General features: G+C 53.6%; 2 protein-coding genes across 2 annotated transcripts in view; both read left to right on the forward strand.

Annotated features, from left to right (window-relative positions):
- ASAP3 (ArfGAP with SH3 domain, ankyrin repeat and PH domain 3) overlaps positions 1-9,564 on the forward strand; it is a 32,134-nt gene extending 22,570 nt beyond the window's left edge. The window contains exons 12-25 of the mRNA XM_082652484.1: positions 255-342; positions 1,687-1,735; positions 1,849-2,039; positions 2,118-2,251; positions 2,541-2,635; positions 2,819-2,996; positions 3,934-4,019; positions 4,169-4,284; positions 4,901-4,968; positions 5,063-5,170; positions 5,322-5,517; positions 6,381-6,606; positions 7,183-7,273; positions 8,229-9,564. Of these exons, the coding sequence (XP_082508610.1) occupies positions 255-342; positions 1,687-1,735; positions 1,849-2,039; positions 2,118-2,251; positions 2,541-2,635; positions 2,819-2,996; positions 3,934-4,019; positions 4,169-4,284; positions 4,901-4,968; positions 5,063-5,170; positions 5,322-5,517; positions 6,381-6,606; positions 7,183-7,273; positions 8,229-8,303 (1,701 nt within the window). The 3' untranslated portion in view covers positions 8,304-9,564. The remainder of the gene's footprint in view (positions 1-254; positions 343-1,686; positions 1,736-1,848; positions 2,040-2,117; positions 2,252-2,540; positions 2,636-2,818; positions 2,997-3,933; positions 4,020-4,168; positions 4,285-4,900; positions 4,969-5,062; positions 5,171-5,321; positions 5,518-6,380; positions 6,607-7,182; positions 7,274-8,228) is intronic.
- Positions 9,565-12,821: 3,257 nt separating this feature from the next.
- TCEA3 (transcription elongation factor A3) overlaps positions 12,822-17,989 on the forward strand; it is a 37,683-nt gene continuing 32,515 nt past the window's right edge. Inside the window, exon 1 of the mRNA XM_082648766.1 lies at positions 12,822-13,035. Within this exon, the coding sequence (XP_082504892.1) occupies positions 12,967-13,035 (69 nt within the window). The 5' untranslated portion in view covers positions 12,822-12,966. The remainder of the gene's footprint in view (positions 13,036-17,989) is intronic.

Below are 17,989 nucleotides of genomic sequence, written 5' to 3' on the forward strand. Positions count from 1 at the left end.
GTGTTCAGAGCAGACAGATGTCAAACCCTCCCTCTAAGACTGGTTGCAAACCTGGATCCAGGGAACTGGAGACCCCCTGTGGGAGGAAGGAAGGGATCCAAAGCCTCACACTCCACATCCTTGAGGTGCTAGGAGAGGGGAGACATAAACTGGAACACGATTATTATGCCCATTTAACAGACTGGGAAACAAGCCTAAGAGTTTGGGAGGCCCAGAGGGTAACATGTACATCCTCCATCCCCAACTTCGCACAGATAAACCGGCCACCAGTGAAGCTGACCTTGCTGACGTGCCAAGTGAGGCCAAACCCTGAGGAGAAAAAGTGCTTTGACCTGGTGACCCGTGAGTAGTCCCTGCCCCCTCCCTACCCAGCAACTGCCCAGGGCTTCTCTGAGAGACCTGTCAGCTCCTGGGAGGCTCCAATTAGGGGCCTGTGTCCAATTCCACATGTGTTTATCAAATAGTTGCTACGGCAGGCATAAGACTCCTTAAGCTCTGGACACTTTTCAGAGGCTTCACCCCATGTCACATTAAACATTAAAATGCACCCACACCCCACATTAAATATGATTATTTCTGTAAAGCATATTTAAATGGATTTGGGTAATTTGGCTTTCAAAATTATTACTTTAAAATGTTCAGTTTTCATCTTTTGGGGTCTTGGTGACAGGCTTTTCATGAGCGCCAGCGCAGGCTGAGAAGGACCTAGATGTGGTCTTCAGGGAGCTCTGCTGGCAGGGTTGTGAGGTGGGGACACGGAACTGCAAGGTGATGGGGAATGTCCAGAAGAGAGGTGCAGATATAGCACCATCAGAGATTAGAGTGAGTGGGGAATTCCCTGTCGGGTCCAGTGTTTAGGACTCAGCGGTCTCACTACCGAGGGCCTGGGTTCAATCCCTGGTCAGGGAACTAAGATCCCGCAAGCCATGCGGCGTGGCCATAAATAAATAAATAAAATTTAAAAAGATATATTAGAGTGAGGGAAGGCCTGCCCTGCTGTGAGGAATCAGGAAAGCCTTCTCGGAGTTTAGCCTTGAAGGACACAGAACATAGAGTCTGGGGGAGGATGTTTCAGGAGATGAAAGGCATGGAACCAGGAGAGTGGGTCCTGGTTTAGACAGGGTGCAGGTCCAGTTTAGACAGGGTGCAGGGTTCCCATAGCAGTAGTGGGAGATGAAGCCTGGGACCGCCTCTTAAAGGTTTGGACCTTATTTCCTGGCAGGAGGGAGCCATGGGAGGCCTTGGAGCAGGGAAGTGGCGTGATTTGAGCGGAACCTTTGGCCCAGCAATCTGGCAGCTGGTGCGGGCTGGGGGACGAGGGGGAGAGGTGGGGAGCAGGAAGACCCAAAGGGAGGCTGTGGGGCTGGGAGGGGAGGTGGCCGTAGGTTCAGAGGCTCCTCTGCCCGTGAGCTGAGGGGGGTCCTGTGCCCTGGGAAACCTCGCCTGACCCTGGAAGCTGGGCTTCACACAGAGGGCCTTCTTGGGGTCCTACTCTGGAGGTTTCTTCTGAGAAACTGCCCCCTCTGCTGGCCACTGTCATTACCCGCCCACTGTAGCTTAGCAGAGCCTGGCCCCAAGGAACAAAACCTCCGTCTGGAGCCGGCGGTGGGGGTGAGGGCTTCCCAGGCCCAGGGCAGCAAGGACAGCAGGATTTCTGTGAGCCAGACAACGCCCCTCTCCCCACAGACAACAGGACATACCACTTCCAGGCGGAGGACGAACATGAGTGTGAGGCGTGAGTGCCCCCCACGGCTAGCCTGGGGGTGGGGGCAGGGGAGCAGCCTCCGGCCCGATACAGGACCGCACCACCGCGGGCGTCATGCCCACGCCACGCCGCACTCTCCGCAGGTGGGTGTCAGTGCTGCAGAACAGCAAGGACGAAGCCTTGAGTAGTGCCTTTCTGGGGGAGCCCAGCGGCGGCCCGGGGCCCTGGGGGGGCGCCGGGCTGGACGGGGAGCCCCAGGACCTCACCAAGCTGCTCATCGCCGAGGTCAAGAGCAGGCCCGGGAATGGCCAGTGCTGCGACTGCGGGGCTGCAGGTGGGGCCGGACGAGGAGGGAGGTGGAAACGGAGGGGAGGGGCCCGCGCCTCCAGGCACGAGCTGCGCTACTTTGCAGACCCCACTTGGCTCAGCACCAACCTGGGCGTGCTCACCTGCATCCAGTGCTCCGGCGTTCACCGCGAGCTGGGCGTGCGCTTCTCACGCATGCAGTCCCTCACCTTGGACCTGCTGGGCCCCTCCGAGCTGTTGGTGAGGGCGGGGCGGGGCCGGAGGGCGATCAGGGGCGTGGTCTGATGAGGGGGCGGGGCTTGGGCCCGAAGGACTCAGCTGGAGCCTATGGGGTCGGATGGGGCGGGGCCAAGGTGAGGCAAGGCCAAGTTGGGGCAGGACCCAGACGAGCCAAAAAGAGGATGGGCGGGGCGGAGCCGAGCCTGGACCAGGAGGGAGGCTGAGGGGCGGGACCTCTGGAAGCTCAATCCTCCAGGGGGCGCTGTCCTAACCACCGCGTCTTATCCCCACTACTTTCCCGCGAACCCAGCTGGCCTTGAACATCGGAAACACTCGCTTCAATGAGGTCATGGAGGCCCAGCTGCCCTCGCACGGCGGCCCTAAACCCTCAACTGAGAGTGACATGTAAGGCGATTCTCAGCTGGGGGCAGATTCTGGCCGGGGGATTCTGCTTTCCCGGCTCCCAGGGAGAAGTCTGGGGAGAGGGGAGCCTCAGATCTGGAAGAGTCCAGGACATGTGGGGTGGTTTCAAGGGTCAGCTGAGTAGAAACGGTCCTTGCTCTGACATCCCGCGGTTATTTTTGACAGGAGCACCCGCAGGGACTATATCGTGGCCAAGTATGTGGAACACAGGTTTGCCCGGCGGTCCACCCCCGAGCCTCAGAGACTCTGGACGGCCATTTGCAACCGGGACCTCCTGTCAGTACTGGAGGCCTTCGCTAATGGGCAGGACTTTGGACAGCCACTGCCGGGGCCTGAGGGGCAGGTGAGAACCCTCTCCAAGGGCCACTTATAACCCAGCCACACTTAGCACGCCCCAGTCCTCCTCCAGGGCTGGCTGTTACTCCCCCCTGCCCCACCTCTGACATCTGCTCAAACCCCACCCATCAGAGGGGTAAATGGGAGAGAGCACAACTTAAGTCAGGCAGTCCTGAGCCAAAATCCTGGCTCTGTCTTTTCCTAGCTGTGTGATCCTGAGCAGTTTACTGAACTCTGAGTCTCATTTTCTCATCTGTAAAACGGGTTAATGATAGCACCCATGGGGTTGAAGTGAGAATTAAGTCCCGTATGAAAGGGCCTGGTGTATAATATATCTGCGATAAACGTTAGAATATTTTTTTCCCTTGAATAGCCTTAGAAATGCGGAGGGGTGGGTCAGATCAGAGCAAGGAAGGCTATTGCACTGGTGATTCTAGTAACAAACATCACGTGAGCCAAGGGGGAAAGGATATCAGAGACATTTGAAGGAATAAATTGACACTGATTGGACATCAAAAATTGGATGCCATGTCTTTGAGCTGTCTGCCTGATATCTTGTGGGCTATCCAGTGGGCAGGGTGGGTGTAGCACTTAGACGGGGTAAGAATTTGGAACAGCCTACACGTGAGTGTTAACTGAAAGCTTGAGGTTATTCGACATCTCTGGGGGCAGTGAGAGAGGAGCAGAGAGAAGAGTCCAAGGCCAAGAACCAAGTTTGGGAAACACCTTCTACTGGGGAGGAGGAGGTAGAACCACTGAAGGAAGCAGTGAAGGAATGGCCTTTCATCCTCCTCCCAAACATGAGGTGTCACCATTCAGTTTCCTCTCTCAGGGGTTCTGGCAGCTTCATATCTGGAGGTGTCAGGGGGCAGCAAGAGTTTAAGAGGGTAATATTAGGGAGCAGGTGAACTGGGGTAAACTCAGAGGTGTGGACATGTATTCAGGCACCTGGAGAGCTCGCCCTGCACTTGGCTGTCAGAGTCACCAACCAGGCCTCCCTGCCCCTGGTGGATTTCATCATCCAAAACGGGTGAGAACCTCCCTGCCCACCTCCTCACGCTCCCCTTGCCTTCCTCTTCTCCCCCTCTCCTCCCTCCTTTCCTCTCTCTCTTTTCCCCCTGACTTCACCTGTCTGTTCCCTTCCTTCCTCCCTGACCTACCCCCCACACCCCGCCACAGTGGTCACCTGGATGCCAAGGCTGCTGACGGGAACAGCGCCCTGCACTGCGCTGCTCTCTACAACCAACCCGACTGCCTCAAGCTGCTGCTGAAAGGGAGAGCCTCACTTGGCACAGGTGGGGCTCCGACAACTCCTCCATCAGACTCCCATTCCTGACTAGCCCTCCTGGGGGACTTCCTGCCTTATTTCCAGACAGAGAGCACTGGTAACAAGCATGGACTTTGCACACAGACTTGGGTTCTAATCCTGGCTTGCTTCCGACCACCTTTGTGACTTTGGGGTTTGTCCATTCATCTCTTGAACCTAAGCTTCTTCATCTGTAAAATGGGAATAATACCACTGACCTAGCAGACCTGCTGAAAGGATAAAATAAAACAACGTTTCTTAAAGTACCTAGACAAATAAACATTAACTGAATCTGAATAATAGTGTTTGTAATAGCTATGATTTGCTGTTTAATGTGTACCTCGTAATGTGCCAAGTGCTCTATGTATATTAACTCATTTAATCCTCATAACAACCTCGTCAGTAGTTCCAAGTATCATACTCATTTTATAGATGAGAAAATTAAGGCCCAGAGAGGTTAAGTCACTTGTCCAAAGTCACACAGCCAGGAAGTAGCAGAGCCAGGATTCAAACCCAGACGATCTTGATCCCAAAGGCTCATCCTAACCTCTAAGTTATAATGCCTCTTTGACCCTGACCACGACCCCTGACTTTATCCCTCACAGTGAACGAGGCAGGAGAGACAGCTCTGGACATAGCCAGGAAGAAGCAGCACAAAGAGTGTGAGGACCTGGTGAGGTCTAGGGAAGGAGAGGGAGCCCCTGACCCTTTCTATCTCTCTGCTGAGCCCCTGACCTTCTGAACTGCCAAGGCTTTGTTTTTGGCAGCTGGAGCAGGCCCATGCCGGGACCCTCGCCTTCCCCCTGCACCTGGACTACCCCTGGGGGATCTCCACAGAGCCTGGCTCTGACAGTGAGGAGGATGAGGAAGAGAAGGTGTGTCCCAGCCCTCGCCTCTCAGGCCTCCAGACAGCCGAAGGGAAGACCTGATGGTCTTCCAGGTCCACATGGGACCTGATGTGGGGAGGGGCGAGGCTGAGCTGGAGGAACCAAGGGCATCCTCCCTCCCACACTTCTGCCCCAGCAGCGCTGCCCGCTGAAGCCGCCAGCCCAGGTCCGCTGGGCCAGTGGGAGGCTGGACATCAGCAACAAGACCTACGAGACCATCGCCAGCCTGGGACCAGCTGCCCCTAAGATCCAGAGTGAGGATTGCCCCCCACCTTTGCCGGTCAAAAACCCTTCTCGGACCATGGCCCAAGGGCGTGCGGGACATGCCAGTGGAGGTATGGTTGGCTGCCCAGAAAAATGCTCTCGTGCCATTCATTGAGGGCCTGCTATGTGCTGGAGCACTGAGCTCAGAGTGCTGTGTTAGTCCATACTGTCCTCACTGTCACCTGTCAGGTAGGGGTTATCATCTCCCCATCACAGGTAAAGGAAGAGAGATGTTAAGTAACATGTCCAAAATCCCATAGCTAAGTCCCTGATGTGGGCTTCCAACCCAGGTCCGTCTTATTCCAAATTCCTCAATGCTTCACTGAAATAAAAAGAGAGAGAAGCGTTTTTTAAGAGTGCACTGTCTTGAGTCCCTTGGGGGCTACTGAGACACAGTCTAGTGGGAGAGATAAAAACTGGAATGTAATTCATTATAATATAAGGCACAGTGCGACATAGAAGATAAATTCCAAAAGGACAGAAGCAAGTTTTGTTGACTACTATTTCTCCAGCACCTAGCACAGTGCTTGGCTGTTGTCAATAACTATTTGTTGAATGAATGAACAGGCTTGTTCTGGGAACTCGGGAGAGGGAGGGAGCGTCTCCTGCTGGGATTGGTAGGGGGGTTAGGAAGGCTTCCTGGTGGAGGCAGCATCAGAGCTGAGCCTGAGGGACAAGCAGGAGAGTCCAGATTGAGGAGAGGGTGTGAGCAGAAGTGAACAGTGCTAGTCAGTGTGGCCCTGGCCATCAGGAATGAACATCATGAACCATGAGACTGAAGCATGATGGTGAAGAGTTGAAGGAGAGTGCTGGACAGGCAGATGAGAGCTGGGGGATTGGGAGAGAACCATGATAGATCCCAGAGGCCAAAAGCTGCTTTGAAGTTGAGCACAGAGTAAGTGATAAAGACAGGCTTTATCACTTCTGATTTCAGATCGTTCCGAAGTTCCCAGCCTGAGCTCGGAGTCTGCTGGGGTCCCTGAGAACCTGAGCAGTCCAGCCTCCTCCTCCTGCAGCCTCACAAGCCCCGTGGAACCTGGGGGTCCCAACCAAACCCTACCCAGCTCTGAAGAGGGCCTCTGGGAGCCCCCGGGCCCCTCCCGACCCAGCCTGACATCTGGAACCACCCCTTCAGAGATGTATCCCCCTGTCAGGTTCAGGTTGGTGAAAGCCCAACTGTGCAGTCTCAGCAAGTCTCCTGACCTCTCTGAGCATGCATTTACTTCGCCACCTGTAAACGGTGCCTGCCTGTAGCCTGGGATACCTTCCAGCGCTGAGGCCCATGAACAATGCAGAAATGCTAGACCATAAGTGGAGGGTGATTGGACCCCTTCCCCCTTCACACACCTGCTCCTGCCTCTGGCCTGGAGAGCTGGGGAGGAGTCTGGAGCTCAGGCTGCTGAAGCTGGAAGAGCGAAGGCCTAGTGCCAACTGTGGCTTGTTCTAGAGGTTCACAGTGGGGTTTTCACTCTGTCCCCACCTCCAGCCCAGGATCCAGTCCTCTCTTCCTTGCAAACCCTTTCAGTTTGGAGTTTGGGGAATAGATATGGTGAAATTTTCAGTGTGGAGGTCAGTTCTGGGCCTCTGGGGCCTGTGATGCACCCAACCTGGGGGCCTCGTGGACTCTCTACCCACCCAGTCCAAGCCCCCAGCCTTGCTCTATCCCTGAGCCCTTCCCCCTACTCTAAGGGGCTCTCTGGGTGCAGGGGTCACCTTGGCCTTTCCATGTCTTCCAGCTCTGAGAGCACTCGCTCCTATCGGCGGGGGGGCCGGAGCCTGGAGGACTGTCCTTCAGCCCGGCAGCCTCTACCCAGAAGGAACATGCCGGTAAGACTCCGGGACTGTGGTTTGAAGGGCGGTGAAAGGGTACGTGGGAGGCAGAGCTGGTCAAGAGTAAGTGTATTAGGGCGGCAGACCTCTGTCCAGGACTGGGGGCAGCCATCATTTGCCCAGTCCCTGTCCTGTTGCTCCTCCTTCCCCAGTCCAGGATGGGTGCAGCTGGGGAGAGCCCAGGCCTTGAGAGGCGGCAGAGATGACAAGGCCCAAGCTCTGACTGTTCCCCAAAGGAGGGTGAGCAAAGCTGTGTCAGCCAGGCTGGTCGCTCAGAGAAGGAAGCACTCCCTGCAGACGAGGAAGGATTAGGGTGGCCGTGTACCAGCCATTGGTTTGCACAACTCTCCTCTTATACAGGAGTCTCCTGGAATCCACTGAAACTTCCAGGCATAGAGGGATGTGACAGGGACAAGGCAAGAGCTGTCATCCTTAATCCAGCTTCTCCCTGCTGAATCAGTCTCGCACAATCATACATATTTAGATGAGGAGCCTGGGAGTGGGCATAGGACAGAGGCAGTTGTGCCGAGAAGGAAGCCATCTCTGCTCCTGGTTCCCCTGGGGATTTGTCGGGGTTGGCATTGGTTGTCTGTGTTGAGAGTAGGGGATGGAAGGAGCTGGGTCTCTCTAGGGAATCATCATCCTCAAGTCTATCAGAGTCAGGTACCAGACACAAATGTGTGTCTACAACCAGGTGTCCATCACCCAGCATTTAGTTGATGCCTGTTGTTGAGACGTGTGTGATAATAAGAGCCTGGCCTTTGAAGCGTGGAGGTCTTGGAAAAGTGGCTTCTTCAAGCTTCAGCATGAAGCTTCTTCAAGCTTCAGCTTCATCTGTAAAATAGGGATAATTTCATGTTCCCACAATAGGACCTTTTGAAACTGAGTGAGATAAACAGCTGATGTGTAACAGGTGCTTAAGAAATGTCAATTTTCATCCTTCTCTTCCCAGGTTGGCTTCACTGAAGGAGACGGTTCAAGGACTGGGGTTCTCCCAGCAAGTTCTGTGCAGCTTTTGCAAGACTAGCTCCTTACTAGCCCTTGCACGCCTGAACCACCCCCATGCTGGATGCCAGCATTCAGAGCTAGGACTTGAGCCTACAAGACTGGGAGCTGAGGTGTTTATGCCCTGGGGTCTTGCTGTCTCTGTCCCTTGTGCCTCTGTGGCTGGCCTTCCTCCCTGACATGGGCCCACGCCCCTGCCAAGGACACTGGGCCCCTCCATGTTAGGGCTGATGGTGGTTTGTCTCCATCTCATACCTGCCAGGGACCAGGGAGCCCTATGGCTGGACCCAAGTGCTCCTGACCCAGCTCCAACTGCAGAACCTCCAGTCCCTCATCAGACCAGGACTGTGTTTCTTCCATCAGTCTGGGGGGCTCTAACCTGCCTTCATTATTCTGCAGGCCAGGGATTCTGCCAGACTAGGGACTGTCTTCTCAGCCATTCACTAGCCTAGTATTCTTTGACTGAGTTCTGGCTCTGTCCATTCCTGTGCTAGGCACTGCAGATGTCACAGGAATAAGACAAAGGTCCTAAAGATGTGGTCCCTTTCTGGGCAGCCGGTCCCACGAATTAGGCTTGGAAATGGACAGGGCTGGATTCCAGAGGATGGTCCTGGGCCTAGGGGCAGACTGACAATCAGCTGGCTTGCACCTGAATAGCACTGCAGTTGTCTACAGCCTGTATCCATTCTGGTTTCTCAGTGCCCATGCTGTACTGGCTGTTAAATAAATATTCTGAATATCACTCCTTTTGAGGGACAGCACAGCCTTGCTGGGGACCTCTGTTATAATAGATTCCCAGCCAGGAAGTAGAGGAGGGTTCACCCCATTTGCTTACTCTCCTTGATTTAGCAAGAATGAAAGGAATAGTCTGGAATGATTATCCTCACTTCTCTCCTCTTTCTCAGTCAACTCAGGAACCTTCCAGTCTCGGGGCAGGAAAGGGCCAAGAAAGGAGAAAGGAGAGTGATAGAAATGGAGGGTGGAGACTTAAAGGTTCTACTTCCCAGCGCCAGAAATTCCACCGTCGCTTTCAGGCCCATATTGGAAAACAGATACACCTAAGCCACCATCAGTCTCTAACAGGTCAGCGTTATAGGCCCTGGGCGCTGGGATGGACCAGGACAAACAGGGGAGGCCAGAGGATGCCAATGGCCAATGCAGCAGCCTGGTCCGGGAGGCTGCGCTGTTTACCCTGGAGACCTGACAGGTCTGTGATCCCACAGGAGCGAGGTTGTCTTCAGAGCCCCCAGTGTCTTGTTATTTCACTCATCTCTAATAAAAGATTTTTCAGAGTAAATTTCAGTGGTTTCATTTATGTTCTCTGAAGAGCCGTCGGGAAGGGGAGGGATTCTTAGGGCTTGGAATTCTTTCTCTAGACCTGCTAAGAGGGACAGCCTGGTGTACAGCAGTGGTTTGCAACCAGGGGTGATTTTCCCCCAGGGGACATTTGACAAGGAAGACACATTTTTTATTCCCAACTGGAGGGTGCTGCTGGCATCTAGTGGCTGGAGTTCAGGGATGCTGCTAAACATTCTTCAATACACAGGCCAGCCCCCGCGAACAAGGAATTATCCAGTCCAAAATGGTAATAGTGCCGAGGTTGAGAAACCCTGGTGTGAGGAAAGAGCACTGGACTAGGAGTCTGGAGACTTGCAGTTTAACTCTGCCACAGTCCCTGCTTATTTGTGAGGTGATCCCAGGAAGCACAATGGTTAGTAGGGATGTGAAAAAAAAGGAACGTGCCTTCAAGTTATCCCATCAGGAGTGAAGAAATTGGTGTATTTACTACCAACTCTGGTCTCTCGCTGGTTCAAGGGTCCTTTCTGGGGGTGTCAATTCCTAATTCTCTACTTCCAGGCTGCCCTGAAGCCGTCAGTCAGAGAGATGCAGGAAGCTGTCAGAGGTGTGTCCAGGAATTGCCTGCTGGTGAACTCCAAGGTGGATGGGTAGGCAGAGGGGATGTAGAGAGTACTGACGTGTCTGATACGGTTGAGCAGGGCAATCCTGGGCCTCACTGGGCCTCAGTCTTCCAATCTGTACAAAGAAAGGGTTGGAGTTGATGTTTTCTTAGGGTCCTTCAAGCCCTGAAGTCTTAGCTTCTTTTGATGTCAGTCAACTCACAGTGGGAGCTGGGTAGAAGTTTGAGGAAACTAAAATCTGCTTTTTCTAAAAGCCAATCCTAAGTAATTGCAGACAGCTGTCTCTTCAACCCAGAGGGGCTTGCTTGGGGGTTGGCCAAGAAGTTTTAGTCTAACCTCCTAAAAGCGGCCTACAGTGCTTTTCATGGTCAGGCCCCACCCACCTCCGACTCTCTGCCCCTCCCCTCCGAACACCCCTCTCATCGCTGTGCTGTAGCCACACCTGTTTTTCCTTCAACCCCCGACACGTGAAGCACCCTCCCTTCCCCAAGCTTTGCACATTCGGAACTCCAGGAGGACTGATTTGTACTTCTCAGGATGCCCAGGGCTAAAAGTTCTGGCACCTAGTAGGTGCTCAATAAATATATGTATAAATGTTTCTTCTTCTCTTTAACACTCTCCTCCTCCTCCCGCCAACTCCCACTGAGCACTTCCACCCAAAGTTTAAACTTCATTTCTTCAGAGAACATGACACCCCAAATGGTGCGAGTCCCCTCAGATGTCTGCAAGTTATCCTCTACTTCTTCCTGACCCTCACCCCAATTGTGATAACACAGAATTGATGGTGTACGTATTTGTTTAAGGTTTTTCTTACCCATAGACTGAGTCTCAAGCTTGCTGGGGCTGGGGCTGTCTTATTCATTGCTTGGACATTCAATACGTATCTGCTGAATGAATGAGAAACCCACCCCTTCCTACCTTGGTCCCAGCACAGTTAGAAGATTTAACCAAAATTTTAGAAATGGAGACCTGATTGAAAAACAAGGTGCTTATTTGGGGTTTGCTAGCACTGCACTCCTGGAGACACAGATTCAAGAAGCGCTTCAGGGCTTCCCTGGTGGCACAGAGGTTAAGAATCTGCGCTCCGCAACAGGAGAAGCCACCGCAAGGAAGAGTAGCCTCCGCTCGCCGGGTCTAGAGAAAGCCCTCCCGCAGCAACAAAGACCCAAGGGGGCCAAAAATAAATAAATAAATAAAATAACGAAAAAATATATATATATAGAAGCTCTTCAATTGTGTTCTGCAGGACTACAAAATGGGGAGGCTTATGAAGGCAGAAACCGCAAGGTTACAGTTAGTTACAGGAGTTGTTTGTCAAGAATTACAGTTGGAGCTGGCCAGAAGTAAAGGTGCTTATTTAATAAGGATTGGTTGGGGTCCGAAATGGTTAAATAATTTCAAGGGGAGACCTTGAGACCATAAGGTTTGCAGCTGGCAAGTGTTGTTCTGAGTACTCTGGTGATGTCCATGGATCTGGTAGAGCTCAAAGAAAGTTCAGGTTTTCAGTGATGCAGAGATGTGTCTGAAACCAGATCCTCAACTGCTACCGGACTCCATTTTTTTTTTTTAATCGGACTCCATTTTTGTATGCCTGAATTGTGATCACTCTGTGTTAATTTCAATTTGTCATCAGAAGCCAGGTGAGTCCACCCTGTGATGGAGGATGAGGTTCTCTAAGTTTCTCTCAGGAAAGTGGAGATTTCACTGAACACTCCGAGCCACAACTTCCCATCCCCACACACAGCGGACCATTTTTCATGCCTCCCTTCCAGGCCCATAAGCACCCACACACACACTCCACACACACATAGGTCATTTTCTATCAATTAAACTCACGTTTAGGAAGGGATCTGGGTCTGCTGGGGACACTTGGAAGGTCCTTCCACAGGAACACAGATGTGTGCACAGCTGTGGAGGCATGATTCTGTTTCCTCCCTTCCAGATCCAATCCCACTGGGGAGGCAGTGTCCTGACCCCGACTAAATAAGGGGCACATGCACCTGGACACGGATTTCTCAAAGTTTGGTGCGCTTAAGAATTTCCCAAGCCCTCACTACTCAAAGTGTAGTCCGTGGGACCAGCAGCACTCGGAGAGCTTGTTAGAAATGCAAAACCTCACTGTAACAAACAAAATTGAGGGCAACAGTGGGCCTGGATACACGCGTGTGCACGAATAGTGAGCACAGGGTAGGACAAAATTGGATTTAATGATCATGCAAAATAATGTGATTCAAGCATACCAAACTGCCTCCACTTGGGCATAGGCATGAACTAGGTCGGCTGGCTTTGAGCTGCAACGGTGCAGAGACACGGGAGCCCAGAACTCTTCTGGAAGCTCCCAGGGCACCCTCGGGTGCCCTCCTCGCCGCAACAGCCTCTTGTGGCCAGGGACGACGGCCTCCCCATTCGCCAGAGAGCCCTCCTTCCCAAATCTCCCTTCAGCTCCCGCGCCCCAGGACCGGCCCGAGGTGGAGGGCCCGCTCTCGCAGCCTCGTCCCTCTCTCGGGTAGCCCGACTGGCGGGCGCGGGCAATCTTTGCCCCGGCGAGTCCTTGAAGTCTATATTTAGCGCATGCCACCCCTCCCCCACTGCCGGGAGGCAGGCGGCCGAGGGGGTGTGGGGGGAGAGCCCCGCCCCCGCCGGGCGTGTGTGTCGGGTGCGTCTGGGGCCCGCGCGGCTTGCGCGCCCTCAGCCTTTGCGCCTCCTGCACCCGAAACCCGGCTGCCGCCCCTGCGCCCCTCGTCCCGCCGGGCGTCGCGGGCCAACATGGGCCAGGAAGAGGAGCTGCTGAGGATCGCCAAGAAGCTGGAGAAGATGGTGGCCAGGAAGAACACGGTGAGGCTGCAGAGTTCGGGCCACAGCCCCAGCCCCCGGGAGGCGCGGCGCGTGCGAGCCCGGGAGTCCCGGGGGCCCGTGCTGGCTGGACGCCCGGGAGGCGCGTGCGGGACTCGGGGACCAGAGGGAGGCACGGCCGGGGCAGGGCTCAGCGCCCCTTGGGGACTGCTGGCACCTCGGGGTGGGCGTGTGCATGGCCCGGGGCTCCGGGGTGGACCGTGCCGGTCCCAAAGACTGGGCTTGAGCACGTACGCCTGGACCTGCAGGGTTGGGGCCCCTGGGTAGCTTGTGCAGGGCCCGGGAAAGAGAGTGAAGAGACCGGCAGCTGGAAAAGGACTTTCGAAGCCCCGGGACTCGGCGTGTGCGAAGCCCAGGGAGCGGCGGTGACTGCGGGACGGGGGAGCCGGAGACTGGGGAAAACAAAATCCCGGGTGACCCGAGAAGGGGCAAAGAAACTCGAACTGATGAGGGGTGCTGAGCCGCGTCTACGCCGCACCCCGGGAGTGGATCTGGCGGAGAAAAGCGAAGGGCCTCGGATCCCGCAACCCCACAGCTTGAGGCTCCAGGAGCTGCTCTGTTTGCAACTCTCCCTTTCCTTGGCCGAGGGTTGGGGCCCAGGCGGGCGGGGGCCGAACAGGTGTCGGGCAGCCGCTGCGCCCATGGGGCCCGCGGGGCGGGGGAAGGGGGACCGGCTGCAGGCCTGGGCTGCGGGGCGGAGGAGGCCGGGGTGGGGGGGGAGAGAGGGGCCCGGAGATTGCGGGGAATCAGAGATGGAGGCCTTACCTGCGGATCCCTGAGCGCTCAGTGCCAGGAGCCCTCAGCGCGGGCCGACTTGAAGTTAATATTTGATCCTCCCTGTGATCTTTGCCTCAAGTTGGCTGCCGCCCTGTTGCCTAGACAAGCAAACTTGGCCTTGGGACGGAGAGGGCTGGAGCTCACCAGGAGAGGGAAGAGAGAGGAGGGTAGGCCAGCAGGCAAGTCCCTCACTTTGCCCTGTCCCAGAGCCGTCCTCCTCCCACCATCTGTAGGCATATGCTGGAGCAGGACCTGCGTTTCCAGCACATTCTGTAATCCTAGGAGCTTGAGAGAGGGATGGACCCTAAGGGTGGTTTTAGAGCAGGGAAGAGGGAGAGGTCACTGGATCCATGGAGTGTCAGGGAGCTCTCCCGTAGACATGGGCAGTAATGAGTTGGTGTCCATATAAAGACCAGAGCCTCAGTTTCTTCATCTGTAAGAAGATGAGATTACCTACCTCCTGGGAAGGAATGTCACTGGATTTTTGTCTCTGCTGGTGGTGGTGAGGGTGGAAGAGATGTGAAACCCTTAGGAAGACCTGGACTGGTGCTTGGGAAGGCTTCGAGAGTGACTCCTGCTTTTGCACAGCCAGAGGAAACACACAAGCCTGCAGAGTGTTGGGAGCCCCCATTCCAGGATGCTCCAAAGTCAGTGAAACTGAGCCTCAAGTCACCAGGCTCAACTGGGGGCGGCAGAGCCCAGCCCGGGGCTCCTGAACCACATTCAAACTCAAGTAGACGGGTTATCCCAGCCCTGCCCCTTGCTGACCCCAGGTTTGGGCCAGGAGATTCTGGACCTCTGCGTGAGGGGTGTGGGGGCCGCTTAGGAGACCTGAGAAAGGCAGCTTGGCTGAGGAGGAAGGGACCTGCCCCGGCCTCCCCTCACTCCTTTTATGGACCTAGACCCACCGCTCTATTTTCCCTCTCTGGCCTCGATTTCCTCTTCTGCGAAATGGGAAGAGGAAATGGTGTCCCTTGGTGAGGATTCCTGTGGAAGTACCCAGAGCTTTCTCCAGGAAAGATGCAAGTCTGGCCTCAGGGTCCCTGTAGCACAGAGCCAGTCTGCAGCCACGTCTGCGCCTGGGTTCTTGGCAGCATCTGGGTGGGCACAGAGCTCTGGGCATGTGACCTAGAAAGGTGGGGCCTGCTCTGGGAGCGAAAGTGGGCCCGCCCAGTGGTGGTTAGGGAGAGGAGGACACACTTCCTGTAATAAGACGGATCTTCCACGTTGCAGCTCAGGCCCGGGGTTTACTGCCAATTACTGAAGTCCCAGCAACTTAGAGCTTTTGTCAGATGCTGGGAGCGCACAGCAACTGTAACAGCTTCAGACTTACAGCCAAACATCCTCATGATCACACACAACAAACATAACTACGTACATGCAGCCACACACAATATATGAACATATATCACACACAACTATGAACATAACTACATAAAAGACGTGGTTACTGACCCTGGCATGACTGACACACTGACCATTATATTTGCAGAAGGATACACAAAAACAACTACACACATGCCTACACGTGTGCATACATACAATAAGCTACACCCCGACATGCAAATCTACAAACTTAGCAGACAGCCACACTTACATGTTCAGACATGTTATGACACGGCCATCATCCCTCAAAGACAAATAAACGCATTATGCTTCGAGCAGCGTACACACAGCAGCTCCCCACCTGGACCAGAGATACTGCCGGCTGAACATCCCATTCGTGCATGCAGAGAGACACAGCTGGCAACATTTGCACAAGGCTTTGTGAATCCAGCTACAACCCAGGCTCACGGCTGTTCTCCAACATGACCCAGTTATACAGTGTGACATGCAGAGGCACACGCCCAGTGGTGAGCTGGAACTGGCTTAACACTGTTGAACTTTCAGGAATTTTGCAAGCCAGTTGTTAAGTACAGCCATTATTTTTAACATTAAATTATACGTTTACAATTAAATAAATTATATTAAAAACAAAGGTCATAGGGCTTCCCTGGTGGCGCAGTGGTTGAGAGTCCGCCTGCCGATGCAGGGGACGCGGGTTTGTGCCCCGGTCCGGGAGGATCCCACATGCCGCGGAGCGGCTGGGCCCCGTGAGCCATGGACGCTGAGCCTGCGCGTCCGGAGCCTGTGCTCCACAACGGGAGAGGCCACAGCAGTGAGAGGTCCGCGTACCGCAAAAAAAAAAAAACAAACAAACAAAAAACAAAGATCATAAATACTCCAAAATCATCACTTCTTTATTATTTTATTGCATTTTACTCTCATCTATGGTCTGGAGGTTATTTGCTTCTGTTATATCAGTATGGTTTCACATCACACATCTCTTCCCAATACCTCCTTCAGGTCAGTCACAGCATATTGGTATCTTGACATTGGCCATGGGAGGAGTATTGACACCACAGAAATGGGCAAACACTACAAATCAATTTTTTTTCTTTGAGAACTTGTTGTTAAACATTGACCAACATACCACTGCACTTACCCATGTTGATATTTCATGATTGCACACGTCTAGCCAGACCTACGTCCATACCTACCTACATGGTTGTATATTGAGTCGAACCCAAAGGGCCTAAGTTTGAATCCCAGCTCAGTTCCTATTTCTCTTCTCTGAAAATGGGATAATGATTCTGTAAAAATGGGAATAGTAATAGGACCTACCTCATGGGGTCATTGAGAGAGTTAGAAGAGATAATGCATGTAAAATACTTAGAACCGTGTCCAGCAGATAATAAGCCTTTAACTAGTGATACATGCAGGCTTATATGCCCACAAGTTCACGTGTACACACATCCGCAGGTCACACCTTGGAAAACAGACTATGAACCCAAGTTCTAAGGGAGGCTGAGGACTGACAGAGGGCAGCTCTTGGGATGTGGCCCAGGAAGACTAATAGGGAGGGGCTTGGTGGCTGGCAGTGCACAGTGGGACCAGGACTCGGGCATACAGAACACAGTCAGCTGCTGCTCCCCAGGGAACCCATCTCAGCACCGGAGACCGGGGCTGGCTTCTAGGAAGTGGGTGGAAAGAAAGAGAAGGCTGAAATGGGTCAGGGGTTGTTCAGGGCCTGGCAGCCAACAGCTTTTCACATCCGAGTCTCCTTTCTTCCCCTCCCACTCTCCCCCCCTGCCTTCTGCTTTCTGCTTTATTCACTCACTCAGGGAGATGCTCCCTGAGTGATGAGTTCAGCATGCTGAACCCGGAGGTCTCAGAGATTAAACAGTCCTCTTCACCGGAGAGAAAAGAAAGTACATGTCCACACAAACACTTGTACATGAACGTTCCCAGCAGCTTTATTTGTAATTGCTGCAAACTGGAAACTACCTAACAGTGCTATTAACAGGTGAATGGATAAACAAATTGTGGTATATACAGGCCATGGCAAACAACTCAGAAAAAAAAGGAGCTGTGGATCTGTGCTACAATGTGCGTGAATCTCAAAATGATTACAGAGTGAAAGAAGCCAGATACGAAATTCCATTACAGTCACTTTCTATAAAATCCTTCAAAATGCAAGCTCATCTAGAGGGGTTGGGGGTGCAGCGAGGGATGTGTGACAAAGGGGCACAAGGGATATGTCGGGGATGCTGACTATGTCCTTATCTTGACTGTGGTGATGGTTTCAGGGGAGTATATGTATGTCAAAACTCATCACATTGTAGCCTACAACATGTGCGTTTTATTGTATGTCAGTTATACCTCTATAAAGCTGTTTAGAAAAAGCCACAGTCCTCAACCTACAGACGTTCCCAGTTGGGAAGTGAGGGGAGGCATATACAGACATAAAAGCAGAAGCAATAAGCCATGAAGCAATTAATTTTAGAGGAAGAGATGGGGAAGGGAAGAGAATGCCCAGTGGAAGGAACAGCAGAACCAATGGCTGGGGGTCAGGGTGAGTGGGTAGGGCTGGACCCTTGCTCAGAGGGGCTTGAACCCAGCTGGGTGGTGGGAGGTGAAGTTAGAGAGCTGGTTTGGGGCAGAAGATTTTCCTTCTCTCCTTCTGTTCTTCGACCACTTGGCTGCCTGTATCCTGTCACTGGAAGAGTCTCCTCCCTACCTCCTGCCACCCTCCTTCCCACTGAGACCACACAACGGTCAGAGAGGGGCCTGGGGCAGACCCCACGGGCCTCAGCCCTCACCTTGTGGCCTCCCACAG

The sequence above is a fragment of the Grampus griseus genome (genome assembly GCF_964374135.1).
Source record: "Grampus griseus genome assembly, chromosome: 1".
NCBI lineage: Eukaryota > Metazoa > Chordata > Mammalia > Artiodactyla > Delphinidae > Grampus > Grampus griseus.